The sequence below is a fragment of the Excalfactoria chinensis genome, chromosome 4, assembly GCF_039878825.1.
Source record: "Excalfactoria chinensis isolate bCotChi1 chromosome 4, bCotChi1.hap2, whole genome shotgun sequence".
In the NCBI taxonomy this organism is placed as follows: Eukaryota; Metazoa; Chordata; class Aves; order Galliformes; family Phasianidae; genus Excalfactoria; species Excalfactoria chinensis.
Window position 1 is genome coordinate 40,126,338 of NC_092828.1, and position 14,856 is coordinate 40,141,193.

The 14,856-nt window shown below is 39.0% G+C and overlaps 1 protein-coding gene across 1 annotated transcript in view; it reads left to right on the forward strand.

Annotated features, from left to right (window-relative positions):
* The window catches only part of TNKS (tankyrase), a 107,223-nt gene that overhangs the window by 44,757 nt on the left and 47,610 nt on the right, over positions 1-14,856 (forward strand). The window contains exons 4-5 of the mRNA XM_072334226.1: positions 8,935-8,971; positions 9,838-9,913. Of these exons, the coding sequence (XP_072190327.1) occupies positions 8,935-8,971; positions 9,838-9,913 (113 nt within the window). The remainder of the gene's footprint in view (positions 1-8,934; positions 8,972-9,837; positions 9,914-14,856) is intronic.

The following is a 14,856-nucleotide window of genomic DNA, read 5'->3' on the forward strand; positions in this document are numbered from 1 at the left end:
AACATGAATGTTGGTCATTCTGGATTTCTTGTCTCCATCATATCACAGTTCTGAGATTCGGGTTCATGATGAATATTTTTCCTTTTGCAGTTTGTAACTCAGGCTAATGGCATCCTTGGTACTGCTGTGGCTCATTTAGTAACAGATCCCTGAAGGAATTGAAGGTATTAGGAATAAATCATTCAAGCCACAGGTAGAGTTGCCTGCCTCCTTTGAGCCTTGTGGTTTACCTTTTTTTTAGGAGAACTTGTTTTATCTTTGCTTCAGGCTCTTTAATGTTCCTAACCTGTAGTAATTGCCAGCTGAACTAATATTTCCCCAGGTGTCCACATGGATAGAGTATCATAAATTGCAACTAGTAGTCTCTATCAATGAAACATCTGTTAGACTTCACATCAGAAAGATGAAGCATCTTTCAAAAGCAGAGTTAAGACTGTTCCAGTCTTGGGCGAGTGAGTGAGCCAAGGGTAACTGGAAAAGGAGGAAACATCCTCCAGAGAGAACAGCATTGTCCTCTGGTGTCCTGGAAAGACAAGCATGGAATTTTACTCTTTACAGAAGTAAAAGCAATGATATGAGGCTTCTTGGATGATGAGAGGGACTCCTAATGACATGTGTAAGGACTGTCTGAAAATATTTACAAATAAAGAATACTCAAAGGAATCTACAGGAGACTGTTATCCATAGATACTGTTCCTTTTTGCCAGATATCTGTTCTTTGAATAGAAGTTGCATAAACTCAGTACTGCACTGCAATGAGATAAGAAGACTAAAGCTACAGCATTTTCAAGCGTACATTTTGAAATGTCATTCCATCATATTATGAAAAAGTCACCTGTTCTTTAGGATGTAGGTTTTTGAATGACACAGTTGCTTTCTGTAGTTCTATATTTTCATTTCTTTGGTTAAAAGTGGGCATTTACTCTTTTCAAGGCATTCATTTCTGTTTTGAAATTAAACCTCTTGTATTTTCTGCTGTTTCAGTGCCATTTACAGCACATAAACTCATTTATTTATTAGCCATAGAGCATAATTGTCCACCTCCTCCTGTGCTTTGCAAATTTGTTTCTGCAGTTCTTTTTTGCTTTCCTTTTAAGTATGATGTTCTTACTTGAATATTTTGGCAGAGATTTAGAATTCAGTTAATTCTTTCGATTTGGGCAGGGAAGCAGCTCTACCCTTACACAAGCAGCAGATTTGGTGTGATGGCATTAGCAGTAACTGTTGCCTGATTGCAGTATTCACCAAAATAATCACCTCTTTCTGTGGCTGAGTTTTATGTATGCCAAGTCAGATGATATCAGTGGCTGATGAGGCTGCCTACTGTTCTGGGAGTGAACGTAGTATGATGTCCATACAGGAGCTTGTCAATATGGCTGTTGTAAAGAGAGAAGAAAAACACTGTGAAGCATATCAGTACTTCTGAATACCTTTTGAGTCCTCATACCTGCCAGTGTCAGCCATAAAACAGCTGCTTCCCATGACAAATGACCAATTCTCTGCCATTTCTATGTAGAGTCTGCTTTTACGTATGTTACAGTAATGTGGAAGAAATAATAAAAACCAAAGATGGAGTGATATCAAATCCAGGGCAATAGGGCTATTTGCTGCTGATTTTTTAATTCTTCTTTCTGTCTGTCTGTCTTTCATAGATTTATGCAGAGAGCTGAACTTGGTCAAATGTGCACTTTGCTGTAGGAGCTCTGTTCAAGCCAGCAGTGGATAAGCTTTGGGACTACTCCACTGAATGGCTGATTCTATCTGAATCTATTACTTTGTAATAAATTCAAGGCTCTGCTCATATTTTTATAAAAGCCATATTTTGATGGTCATATTCTTCTTGCTACTTTATTACAGTAATAACAATTACTACTCTAATAGACTCTGCCTGGAGGATTAAGGGTCATCACTGCTGTAGTTAAATGTTACTTTCTTCTGTAGTTAATGCCATAGACAGAGTTGTATGCAGATTGCCATGTGTTCTGCTCCTCTCAGAACTCCTTTTGCTGATATTAGGCTTTGTAGTACTTTGTCCCAGTTTGACTAGCTCTGTTACACAATGTGGCCAGGAGCAGATCAAGGGTATGATAGTAACTAGAAATTAACAGGGAGATAACAGGAGTCCTGAGATCATGGTGGGAGAGGTACGATATTACTACTTCTTGATGGCGTATGCTCTGCAGAAGGAATAGTGATGCTGAGTTTGCTCATGCTGAAAAAATACACACCTGGGGCACGCGAGAGACAGCCTGTATTAACTCTTACATGGTTCCCTTTCATTTTAGGTCAGAAGGAGGTTTAAAATATCACTTTTTTGGAAGTTGAGTGAAATGTACCTCAGAATGACTTTAAAATAAGGCCATTGGCAAAACAGGCTGCATTAGGAGCTACCAGTAATCTATTATGTAATGAGGGCGGTCTAAATGTATTATCATGGGAGTATTTAATATCATTAATGGTTCCAGTGGATGAGGAATATAGCAGTACTTCTTTTGCCAATTAGGTTTTCAGTTTTTTGAGGTAAGTAGAATCTTTAAATCTTTTGAGAATTTCTGGAAATAACTAAGAGTGGAAAGCAGCATTTATTCCTCCTTCTTGCAAAACATAATTAAAGTAACTCGCACTGCAGGTTTGCTCAGAAGCCTGCAGAGGTATTATGCAGAAGGTACAAGCCATCATATCTCCATTTCCAGCCTGCAGTGAAGAGAAGACATCTGTTTTGAATGGTGCTTGATGCATGAGTCTCCTTATGGCTATGAAGTCCTAGTTTTCTACTGCAGTATATGTACAGTATGTGTGGTTTATCAGCAGCGTCAAGCTGGACATAACCAGTGGCTGGCTCATCTTAAGGTGTCTGTGGAACAGGCAGCCCTGTATTGATTGCATCAGATGAAACTTTTCATGCATAAATGAACAATTGAAGAACAAATGCTCTCCTCTGGAATTGAAACATAATGACAGTAATGACAGCAGTCTGGTGAACTAAAGCTCTTGTCTTTAATTAATGAGTTAGTATCTCCTTCCCCCTACCAGCCGCCTTTTCCTGTGAAGCTATTGTTTCTGCACTTTATAGTGAGCTATACTGCCACTTATGGAAATGAATTGTTTGCTTTTTTAAAGAAATTAATTATATGTGTAGTCGTATTACCTACGAGGTATTTAAAACAATGAGATTGATACAAAGTCCTGAAAATGTAACAAAATTTGATTTGTATGTCGTATTTCATTCTTTCACTGCTGGTTTTAAAAAAAACAAACCCACAAAACAAGTGTAGTCCTCCAAACTAGATCTCCTGAATATTTGTTTACTAATTATTACTGTAATATTCCCACCTTGTGATATATTATTCCAAAATAAGTAGCATCTGGCTATAAATAACAAATATATTTTTCCCAGTTGGTATTTGAATAGTTGTTTCCTTTTTTAGTGAGGACTTAAGAGGTTTTTAAAATCTGTCCTAGTTTTGGGTGGCACATAGTTAATTTTATTAACCAATCAGCTACTAGGAAGATATTTGACTCAGCGTATGGCAGCTGGGTGTTGAGTTTTTGCGTGTGGTTTTTTTTTTGAGAGTGGAGGTGGGTTATGATCTTGCAGTGTGATGTGCTGTGTTCTTTCTCTGCAGCATGCCTTTACCATTCAGGAATAGTCTTCTGTTTAGTTCCTTGTATTTCCTTAGCTCCATCTTCGTATTCTATGATTTAAGAGCAAGGAAATTTGAAACTCTTTTGACAGAGGGAGTTTTTCATCTTCCTGCTGCTGTGGTGTGGAGAATCTGATAGCATTTTTAACAAATAGGACAGCACTTCTGAAAAGAGTTCCTGTGGGAAACAAAAGGCTGTTATGTGTTAGACCTAAACTTGGTATTGCTGTGACTTTAGATGTACCTAAGACCTTTTTTTGATATACCACCTATTTCTTCTTGGAGACCAAACCCCACAATGTTCATGCAGTTTATTCTTAGATAAGACTGCATCTAACAACTGCAGTACCTATTGTATGTATAGGTGATATCCATGCTTTGAATTAATGGCTTAATTGCCAAGAACCTTTTCCATTGCTTAAGACGGCAGTAAAGATTTTACCAACCTGCAGTGTACAGAGCTGCAGAGTTCCTGACAACCTGCTTTCAGCCAGTCCTTAGAAGGCATTGTGTTTCTACAAGGCTATATCAGGAATGCTTTGGTGTTCAGCTTTGTTCACCTGTCTGAAAGCCGTTCTGTGCAGGATGATGCCAGCCAGATGGTTTGGTAGAGTTGTGGCCAAGGCCAAATGATATTTTTGTTCTAATTCCCACTTCCCTTTGAAGTGTGTTGCTAAAAGCTTTCACTGTCAACTGAGGGTTGTCAGTTTTTAAGTTTTTTTGTCACAAAGTGCTATTTTGTAACCATGTCCATGATTCCTTACTGGTCTCCAGCAACAGGCAAAGTTAAGGTCCCATCTTTCCTCCTTGGAAACAATCCTTGTGTCTTCGGTGTGTTTCATATCTGTCAAGCTTAAAGTAAGATTATTGCTGTTCTGTTTGTTAGCCTCTTAGCTTATGAAATCAAACTATTTGCCTGTGAGAAGTAGCTGAGTACAGATATGTAAGAGACATAAAGATACTAACCCTTGACAAGTGAAATGTAAGGGAATGTAATACGAAAATCCAGAATTATTTCATTCATCTTTCTTATGTGTTTCTTGTACTTCATAATTAAAAGTACCTTTTCCCAAGGGATTATATTTCAACGTAGCCCCTTTTTTCCCCCTGCTTGTGATTTTTGGATGGCAAAAATACCTTGCTATGATTTAACTTCACATTTTAGTCTCAATTGTTACTGTGCATATAAGAAAAGTTAACTGTAGAGGGCACTATTGATGAGTATTTTAATGGAGTGATTGGATCCTTCCAAAAGCAGTGACATTGAAAATAATACTGTAATTTCCTAGAAAAGTTAAATTGAAGAAACCAAACAACCAAACAGAAAACTAATGGTTTGTCACAAGCACTGAAAGATTCCTGTTCTGATTATGACAACTATTTGTTTGAATACTTACAATGAAAAGCATAGCTTATGTGGATGTGCTCTTACACTTCAGTTTTAGATTTGAGAAGCCCTTGAGGGTCAGACAAATTGTACACTTTAGTTCATTTCCATGATACTTATTTCTTTACTAAACTCTGTTTGCATTCCAGTCCCTGTGTTCTTTGTAGCAGCCCAAGAGTGGAATCTCCCATTTTCCCTCTGCAGCATGTTGCTCAGGCTTTTCATTCTTGCAGACCAGTCTGTTTGGCCAGAGTGAGCTGGATGAAGTAATGTGTGACATCAATTTTTAGGGAGTTGCCTTCACTTTGGAAAACACACAGTAGCATATGATAGAGAAAACACCGCTTTGTTTAGGCTGTTTCAGATCCAGTTGGTTTCTGAAATGTTGTGGGAGAGGGAGAAATTATTTCTTAGTATAATTACCTTGTAAAAAACACTGTCTGTGCCATTCAGACAGCTTTTTCAGCTTGCAGTAGTCAGATGAAATTTCAGCACTTTGGAGAGAGTGAAATAGGATTACTTGTCTCAGAAGTATGCTCCGGGACCGATTCATTCTGTTTTTCCTGAAACTAGAAAATTTCTGTCTCCAAGACATGCATATATGACTGGTATTTCAGACTCAAAGGGTAAATTTAAAGGGTTCTAGTGAATTAAAGCTGGAAATAGAATTATTCCTTGCAACTGTGTAACAGTGGAGTTGGTTTCTGCTGCACTGAAATGTTCAGTGGGACCCAGCTGTAGGAATACTATCTGATCATGTAGCTCCAATTGGCATAAAAATAGAATAATGGCATCTTTAAGATGAGAAGTAAGAAGAGCAGTTCGATGGCAGAGGAAAGCTCTTGCAGTCTAGCTGCAGAAGGCTGGAGGTGCTCCTTTACTTGCAGCTGCTATCTTGAAGCCAGAAAGCACAAACAAAAGGAATACCTTGGGAGCCCATAAAGCTTTCTGTTGGTGCATGCTTGTCTTCCATTCTCCCATATCCAGTGCTCTTACATATTTGCCTATACATCTGCAGCCCAGCTGAAAATTGGTTGCCCCATTGTATTTGTTGGTTGTGGTTTTGGTCATCTTTTTAGTGGCAAAGGCAAACCAATGTTAACTTTCACATCTTTGGCAGAGAGGCTTTGTGCTGTCCAAAATATCGCTGTTAAAAATCCTCTATATTGATATTGTGATTAGAAGGATGTTTTTTTTCCTCAAAGCTAGCAATTACTAAGAGATTCGAAAAAGTAGCTCAGGCTGCTACCCGCACTTTGTTCTGAAGATGCCCTTTTGCAAATCTATAAATCCTAACCTGCCCAATGGAACTCTTTAAGAGATGTTATTAGTTTGGTTTAAATCAAGCAGTTTGACATTCTTTGAACAGAAGTATTTCTTGAGGTTGGTAGGTGGTATTCTTGTATTTCAGCTTGGACTTTGAAATTTGTCTTTGCCACGAGCACACGTGGTTTGTTTCTAAATGCTTTGCAAAGTAATATTTTATCTGCTAGCTTCTCCCAGATGCCACCAGCATCTTCCTCTGCACCTGTTGTCTGTGAAAGTGGCCTAGGGGCTCCTACATCCAGTTAGATGCCAGGAGCTCCAGAAGAGCAGAGAACCCTGTGTGATACATTTGGATTTTTTATTTTATTTTATTTTATTTTAATTAAATCAGCCAGTGTGGTACATGTGCAGTGTTACATATTGCTTTGCGGAATGGAATGGCTCTTGGAGAGTAACAGCCAATTAAAATATACTGTTTTCTTAATGCATATATCACAATGTAGGAGAGCTGTAACAAATTTCAACAGTAGCTTGCATGAACTTCAGCGTTATCTGTGATATTTTATTTTTGAAGTCCTTCTTAGTAAAAGTAACTGATTTACTTGGGTGTACAGTGGGACATTTTGAAATCCAGCACCACAGCCAGGAAGGGAATGACTGCTTACATGAATTGATACTGATAGGACTTGGGTAATGGTTTTAAACTAAGAAGGGGAAATTTAGGTTAGATTTAGGAGGAAGTTTTTCACACAGAGGGTGGTGACGCACTGGAACAGGCTGCCCAGAGAGGTTGTGGATGCCCATCCCTGGAGGCATTCAAGGCCGGGTTGGATGTGGCTCTGGGCAGCCTGGTCTGGTGGTTGGTGACCCTGCACATGGCAGAGGGGCTGAAACTGGATGAGATGATCTTCAGGGTCCTTTTCAGCCCAGGCCATTCTATGATTTCTTTTGGTCAGTAATGCTTTTGATAATTCATGGTATTTGCAGAACAGGCTTTTGTGCAACGACTTACTGAGCAGGAAGGAAGAATTGTATTACACATGTCTAATGTAGTAGAATTCCACAAGCTGGTTAGGGCTGCTAAATGCGCTGCCAAAACCACTGTAAACAGGTCTTTTAATCCGATTAGGTCTCTGAAGTGTTGATACAATACGGACCAATAACTCCTGCAGGAAATCCAGCTGCTTCAGATTGTTGCACGAGTAATAGTGTCTTTTTTTCCTACTCGCATGCTGGCCAGAGCTTTTCATTCACCACTGTTATGAAACGCTACTGTGCCCAGTATTGCACCTTCATAAACATAAAGAGGAGAAATAAGGATAATGGCTGGGTTGGGCTGTGGTGTGCAGGATCCCAAGAGGGTGCTGGGGAGTGGCAGTGACAAAGGCCTCACATATTTTGGTGGCATTTCACCTTTTGTGAGCCAGTTTTCAATATGAAATGTACCAAAATTTTTCCAAAAGCTAACATTACCTTCAAGGTGTGCTGACAGACAAGCAAAGCTGTGACAGGGCTTTTGCTGAGGAGTCCTGCTCCTGGGATACTTTGCAATATAGCTGGACTCTGGTGTGGGGTTTCCTGTGGCCTGGCTGCCTCCCTTCCCTGCAATGTTTGTTTCACCAGAATCACATTACAAATATACATGTCAGACAGCACAAAGGTTTTCTGTCTTTTTGCAGGATGGCCTCATCTTCCTGCTTTTCTTACAGCACTGTGATCTGAGGCTTTGATTCTCTGGCAGGTGTTATATGGTATATTTTTTGAGCCCTCTGTCTCTTGGCTCTAAGGATACCCTCTGCTCTGTGACTTTATGAAACTTTGTTGTTTTTTTTCTGAATTCTGAACTTTTTGAACTTGTATACACATCATGTTTCGGTAGAATACCCTCTCACTTCCACAGGTGTTATGCTCTCTTTAAAGTGCTTGTATAATTTTTACTGTGTGTTGCAACAAAATTCCCGGCTGTCTGTTTTAATTCAGAATTTCAGATGTAAATGCTGCTTTAATGTTACTAATGGTCGCCTCTAATATCATTATCTCAGAGTCATGTAACAAAATCTCCTACAGAGTTTCATCTGTGCCTTCTATTTTAAATGCGTATTTTCTTGGAAATTGGCAGATGATAGGATGTCTGGGATTTTCTAAATAATGGTTGCTCTTCTGAGGAGCTAGGTGAAGCTGAATATTCCCATTGAAATAGACTGGCGAGAGCTTCAGAACTCGGCAATTTGTACCTTTTAGGAAGCCACACTGCCTTGCTTTTGTCTCAGAATTTATTATGCTTCCCAAGTATAATGTGACACAGTGAATAGGGCAGGGGGTGGGGACATCGTCTTCAGCTGACACACCGCTATCAGCGGGACCGTGTTTCTGGCCGTAAGATTTCACAGTCATTGGTCGTCCGAAGAAAGCCTTTCCATCTGAGGATTGGACAAGACGATGCGTCAGTTTGCTGCCCGTCTCCAAGGTACTGCTGATGCTGCCTCCACAAGCTGGCTAACGTCACAGCTCCATCACCCAGCGGGGTGTGGGCTTTTTTCTCCTCTCCTCTGTTTTAATTCTGTATTTGCTTCCTCCTGCATTTCTTAATCTGTCTTCTGCCAAATGCTAACAGCATGATATTTTGCAATCATTTAGGTGAATACAAGAAGGACGAACTCCTGGAAGCTGCTAGGTGAGTGCTGCTTAGAATATAAAGCATATTTTGGGGGTGGAAGGAGGAGAGGAAAAGAGATTTTCAGAACAGTGATGTTTTATCATTGCTTTTGCATGAAATGATGCAAACAAACCGCTTAATTAGCATAAATCTCTTTGGACTTTCCAGTCTGGTACAAATGGAAAAGCCTGTTTATGTAATTGAAATCCCCCATCGTGGTGGTTATAAGGTTAATATTGAGGTTTTTGCTTTAAGCTGTTTAAATCCTCTTTATCATTTTGTGACTGTTCTTTTCGGGGACAAATTAAATATTAGAAATAATCCTTTGTGTGTGTGTTTTTTGTTGTTTTTTTTTTTTTACTACTACCTTAGGATTTATTTTGAAAATAGGCTTTAGCAGACAGAACATATAGAAGCCTATAGAAAAGGTGTAAAGTTCCGTCTTATATTCCGGAGATGCTTACATCCTTCCTTTTTGTGGCATAAGACCGTATTTATAGGCTGTTTATTCTTCTGAAAAATTTCAGGATATTGGTATGTAGTTATTCCAAACATTGTGGGCCATATGCGAGGTAAAGGTATTTAATTCAGAACAAGCAGTTCAGTAAATGGCTTTCAGAGGATCTGTAAAATTAGATAAAAGAAAATATCGGATGAGGTTAAGGAAAGAAACAAAGTGTGTTTTTGCATCATTTATTATAATGTTATTTCCTGTAATTACACTTGATTTTGAAATGTTCAAAAAATCCTTTGGCCATCTGACATTCTCCCTGGCACAGTACAGATTTCAATATATGATACTTTGACATCCAGCTCCTTAGCAAATCTTTTGCAGAGAGCTGTGGTTTTTTCCCTTTTCCTAATTCCCTCCTCTTGGTTTACAGGAGTGGTAATGAAGAAAAACTGATGGCTTTATTGACTCCTTTAAATGTGAACTGCCATGCAAGCGATGGACGCAAGGTAAGTTGAATACCTGTTTTATACTTCCATTTTTCAAGAAAGTCCAATTTAACTACAGTGCTTAGATGTATAAATCCAGACCATGCATGTGGGTGAAACCTAAATGATGCACCATCAAATTAAATGCTGTCGCACCTGACACTGGCAGTTGTGACAGAGCAGCAGTCAGTAGATGTGGATTTTGCTTGTCTTTTTTCTTTTAAATGTCAGACCCTGGCATATGTGTAAAGTGAGACCCCAGGATCTTTGGTAACAAAACCAAAATTCACTGTTGCACACGGATAACTGGGGGAGGGAAGCTGTTATTGCATGTGAACATTGTCTGAGTGAGGCGATTTGTATTCAGCTTAGCCCCTAATGTGCTGCCACATAGACTGGCAGTGTATCGATGTGATTAACACCTTCTGCATTTTCTTAAAATTTGCCTTATTGTTTTGACTTTCTCTGTCAGAGATGTTTGAACGAGTTAAATTAAGGATTAGACTGAAACTGGAGGAGGGAAGAACACGCAGAGTGAGAAGTAGATAGTACCATTTCTGATGTTTGAGACATCGAGATGCTGGTCTGTCTAGACTGTTGAATTTTCAGACATTGAGGTTTTTATTTATTTATTTTTAAGAGTACCAGAACGTTCCTAATCTGCATCTATTAATCACATCTCTCATGCAACAACGCATCTCACCCCTGGAGAGGAAAGCATGAGTGTGTTTTTTCCTGTATAATGTGTTGGTGCAAAGTGTAGACCTCTGCCTATTTTAGAGTATTTATGAAACTGCATGGTCCCACTGAAATCAGTGGAGATGCACCAGTTTACACTGCCTTTTCATTAAAAAACATTGCTGCTTGTAAGGATATGGTTGTTAAAGTAACTCCAATTTTTAGTATAAATTTTAAGCTCTTTTCTCAGTTGTGATATCTGTAATTCCTGGTATATGTAGGAAAACTCAGTTTTCAGATTGTTTACATTTATGACTGATCAAAGTTTCAAATCTTTTAGGTTTTAAGACTGTTAACTTTATGATCTAGGAACAGCCTAAGAGGGGCTTTATTTAGTTTATCTGTGTTGGAAAGGATGGAGCGCTCCACATATTTTAAGATTAAACATATTGCCCATAGCTCTTAGCTTCTCTTTTTCATTTCTTTAAAGACTTTTCTGTTCAAATGAGACTATGTTTGGATATGAATAGTGCTCTGCACTATAGTAATTAAGTGCAGTGATGTGCAGCAATGCATTACTGAGTAACTGAGTTACCATAATTATTGATTTAAGGCCAAAGGCAGAGTTGTGATTTCTCTCGATAAGGAGAGGTATCAGGCCCTGTAGATATGTCTTCTGCAAGAATTCATGCTAAAATGAAGGAAAAAAGTTCTTATTAATTTAGTAGAATGTCATGTATTATTGCATCCTTTGAAATAGTTTGGGAATTTATGCTCAAAACTCAGCACTCCTATTGCAATTAAGATTATTCAATCTGGACACTTCAGTAATTTGTGTGTTTGGTTGTTAGCAAATGTATTGGTTATTAAAATTCCTTGAGAATTAAGATGGCTTACCATCCATCTTAATAAGCTTTTAAAATGATGTTTACCAGATGTTCTTTTCATCGTATATGTGCAGACTGTTTAAGGTGAAGTAATTCTCCACAGCAGGTGTGCTATTTAACTGTTAAATGTTTTAAGACATGACCTTCAGGTCCTGGGCATTTCATCTCCCAAAGTTCTACTGCAAGTGAAGGCAGCTTCTCAGTCTACAGCATAGCTTTTGAGTAAATCCAAATCTATCATGGTGTTGCTGCCTCCAGTTGACCTGTGGTGATTTCCCCTACTTGCAAATCTCTCCATTTTGGAAGATATGTTTTTCATTCCTTGGTGGATTTCAATCCTTGAAGATTTTCAAGCCTCAGACTTGGCATAGTGTAATGCAACAGACTCAGTAGAGTGTGAGGGCCAACTCTGCAACATGGATATCTATAGAAACTCCTGTACATTTTTCTGCTTTGTGTGTTAATCTGTTTTGCACACTTCGGAAACATCCAGCACTATTTTGCACAGGGAACAATTTAGTTTTATGGATGAGGAAATTAGGGTGAGTCACAGTATTGATTTTTGTTGTTGTTGTTGTTGTTTTTATACTCAAGGCTGTGAATTTCTAGAAGGTGTCACCTAACAGCCATTGCGCTGGAACTGCTGACAGAGTAGCAGAACAGTCACTATTTGGTTGGTCACAGTGCTGCTTTGTTTACTGATTTGTGCAGTTTGTTTTTCTTTTCTGGAGACCTCTTCTGTGTAATCTTTAAATTACCCATGTATGCTGAGAGCTGGAGTTCCTGAGTTTCCTACACACCAGTCTGCTGGGAATGTGTACATCACAACCAGATAAAAGGGATTAGAACATCAGGACAAGTAGCTTCTTGATCTGAAACCAGCTTGGGTTGGAAGTAACAAAGACTTCCTGCATGCTGTGTGCTTGTTGCAACCTTTTGGAAATATATTGATGGGTAGAGTCTGATTGCTAGTGGACGTGCTGCTAGAACAGGTACAGATGGTGTTGGTAACCATTGCTCCATCTGTTTGCTTAGCATAGAGACTGAGATCGAAAGTGGAGTGGAAACCAACATTTCTTCTCTGCCAAGAGTAAAGTGAGATTACTTTGACGCAGTGGAGATGTTCACATTACTGAAGCTCTTGAACTGTCTGAAGAGAAGATTCATTCTGTTGCTAGTCTTACCATTTTTTTCTAGATGGAAAAGGGAAAAAAAGGAAACAGTTCTGTATTAGTTATTAATATACAGATGGCAACAAATGTACAGAAGATATAAGTAAATATAAGTAAAGGAAAACTCACCAATGGTGGTGCCTTGGCTGAAGAAGCTGGGGCAGTCCTCACTGGTGAGCAATCTTGAAGAGATACTGCTTCAGTGGGAGTCAGCCCTTAAATGAGGTCTCAGAGGGGATGGAGTCGAGCTCCACCCCTTCCGGGAGCACAGCTACATCACTCTCACCTGTGCTCCCACAGCTGACCCCATACTTGCCTCAGCTGATTAATCAGAGGTTCAGGCTGTGATTACCTCCCATACAAGTTCTCATACAGTAGCTAAAGTGTTACTGCATACAGTGTAAGTTACAGAGTTTTGTTTTGATGACCAAGAAAAATCAACGGTAATATCCCAGAGAAACAATTACTTAGTCTAAATCGCCCATTACCTATCTTGATTAAATATTGGCCTACACACGTCTGTTGAACAAGGGTACAAACAATACTTCACAAGTATTGAGCTATACAGTGCAGCGTATGTAAATTGAAGTATTATGCAAAGGTAGGGTTTCAAAAGAACTGTTGTTTTGTTGTTTGTGGTTTTTTTTCCAAACAATCTTAATTTGTTTTCTGAAAGCTAGGCTTGAGTTAAAGTAGTCAAGCTTTAGAAAGTCAAGCCACATATCTAAGTGTCTACTACATAAGGTACGTAGGCTTTGGAGATTTGCTTTCAAATCTTCATTACTGTTTCTCAAATAATCTTTTGTTCAGAAGTGTTTTTTCAAGACCCAACTAAGAATGCTGACTATCTAATATTCTGAAACAACAGGATCCTGTGTTCTACTGGAAGCTAAAACTGTATGTATTTTTTTGCATTGAGAGCTATATTTCTGATGTTACAACAGTACAGCTCACCTAAGCAGGTAGTTAGTGTCAAAAGAGAGGCTTAAAATAAAATCTGTCAGAGTTGCAGGTTGAGTTACAGCTCTCTCTTAGCCTGCTTATTTCCTTTGGGAAGCTGTTATGGAAGCTTGAAAGGTGTCTCAGGAAGAAATTGATGTTGCATCTGTTATTATTATTATTTTTTTAAATACAGAACTGCCTGAACTAGTAAAGACACACTGGTTTTAGTAATTCAGATTAAAAATGTTCTCTACAAGGTAGACTTCTTTCTCACATTGTTTCTTGACAGCTTTCCAAAGTGAGCTACATCCAGCTGACATGGTAGCTAATAGCAGTGGATGGATCTTTTTTTTTTAATTGGATTTTTGCTGGATATGATATCCAGCCCCTATTCTCCATTCCGCATGCTCAAGTCATGCTGGCTCTGAGGTATTCTGATGTCAGCCACTAAGTCTTGGTTGTTTTACAAGTATGTCTGCAATTTGGTGGTGTGTTTTTCCTACTCTTTGTGTTCACATTTTGTGTGAACCATGTGGGAAAAAAAAAAAAAAGACAACCATAGTGGCTCACCTGTGAACAACAGCTTGTCTCACATAAAATTATCTGTCACAAGGCAGGGATTATTACCAATAAGTGGTACAGGAAGTCATCCCTCCACAGCTACGTAATTTTTCTTCCTACCCCATCTCTTTGAAACCAGTAACTTATGAATTTCTGCAGTGAGTGGTAAGGAGCCCATGAACTGCCATCCTTAGCCAGTGAATATCTATCCTGTATACATGGCAAAGATCCTCCCCCCCCCCCCCCCCCCCACACACACACACAAAAATAATTAAAAAATAAAAATCTGCATTTATGTAATAGAAGGTCATTGCTAAGCGAGGGCATGTGGTCCTATTTCATTTTATTTTATTGTAGTCTTCTGGCTCCCAGCACCAGTCTCTCATGACTTATTGTGGTGCCTATGCAATGTTTTTTTCCTATGTCTTTAGACAGCCCTGGCTCTGGAATGCCAGTAGCAGACCTTTTCGTGAACCCTTTTGATAAATCAAAACCTTGACTTCTGCATATATTATATAAGAGAACATGTGTTTAGCTCTTTCCTTCTTACCATACAGTCACTCAGCTGTTGTGCACAGTGCACCATTCGAGTTCATGGATGCAGGGTCGCAGATATAAGAAATCCATCTCTGAGAAGATCTGCAATGCAGTGCCTGGATATCAGGTCCTCACAATATCTTGTGTGGTTGCATTTAATGGGGAGAATTGAGCAGAGTGGTACAAT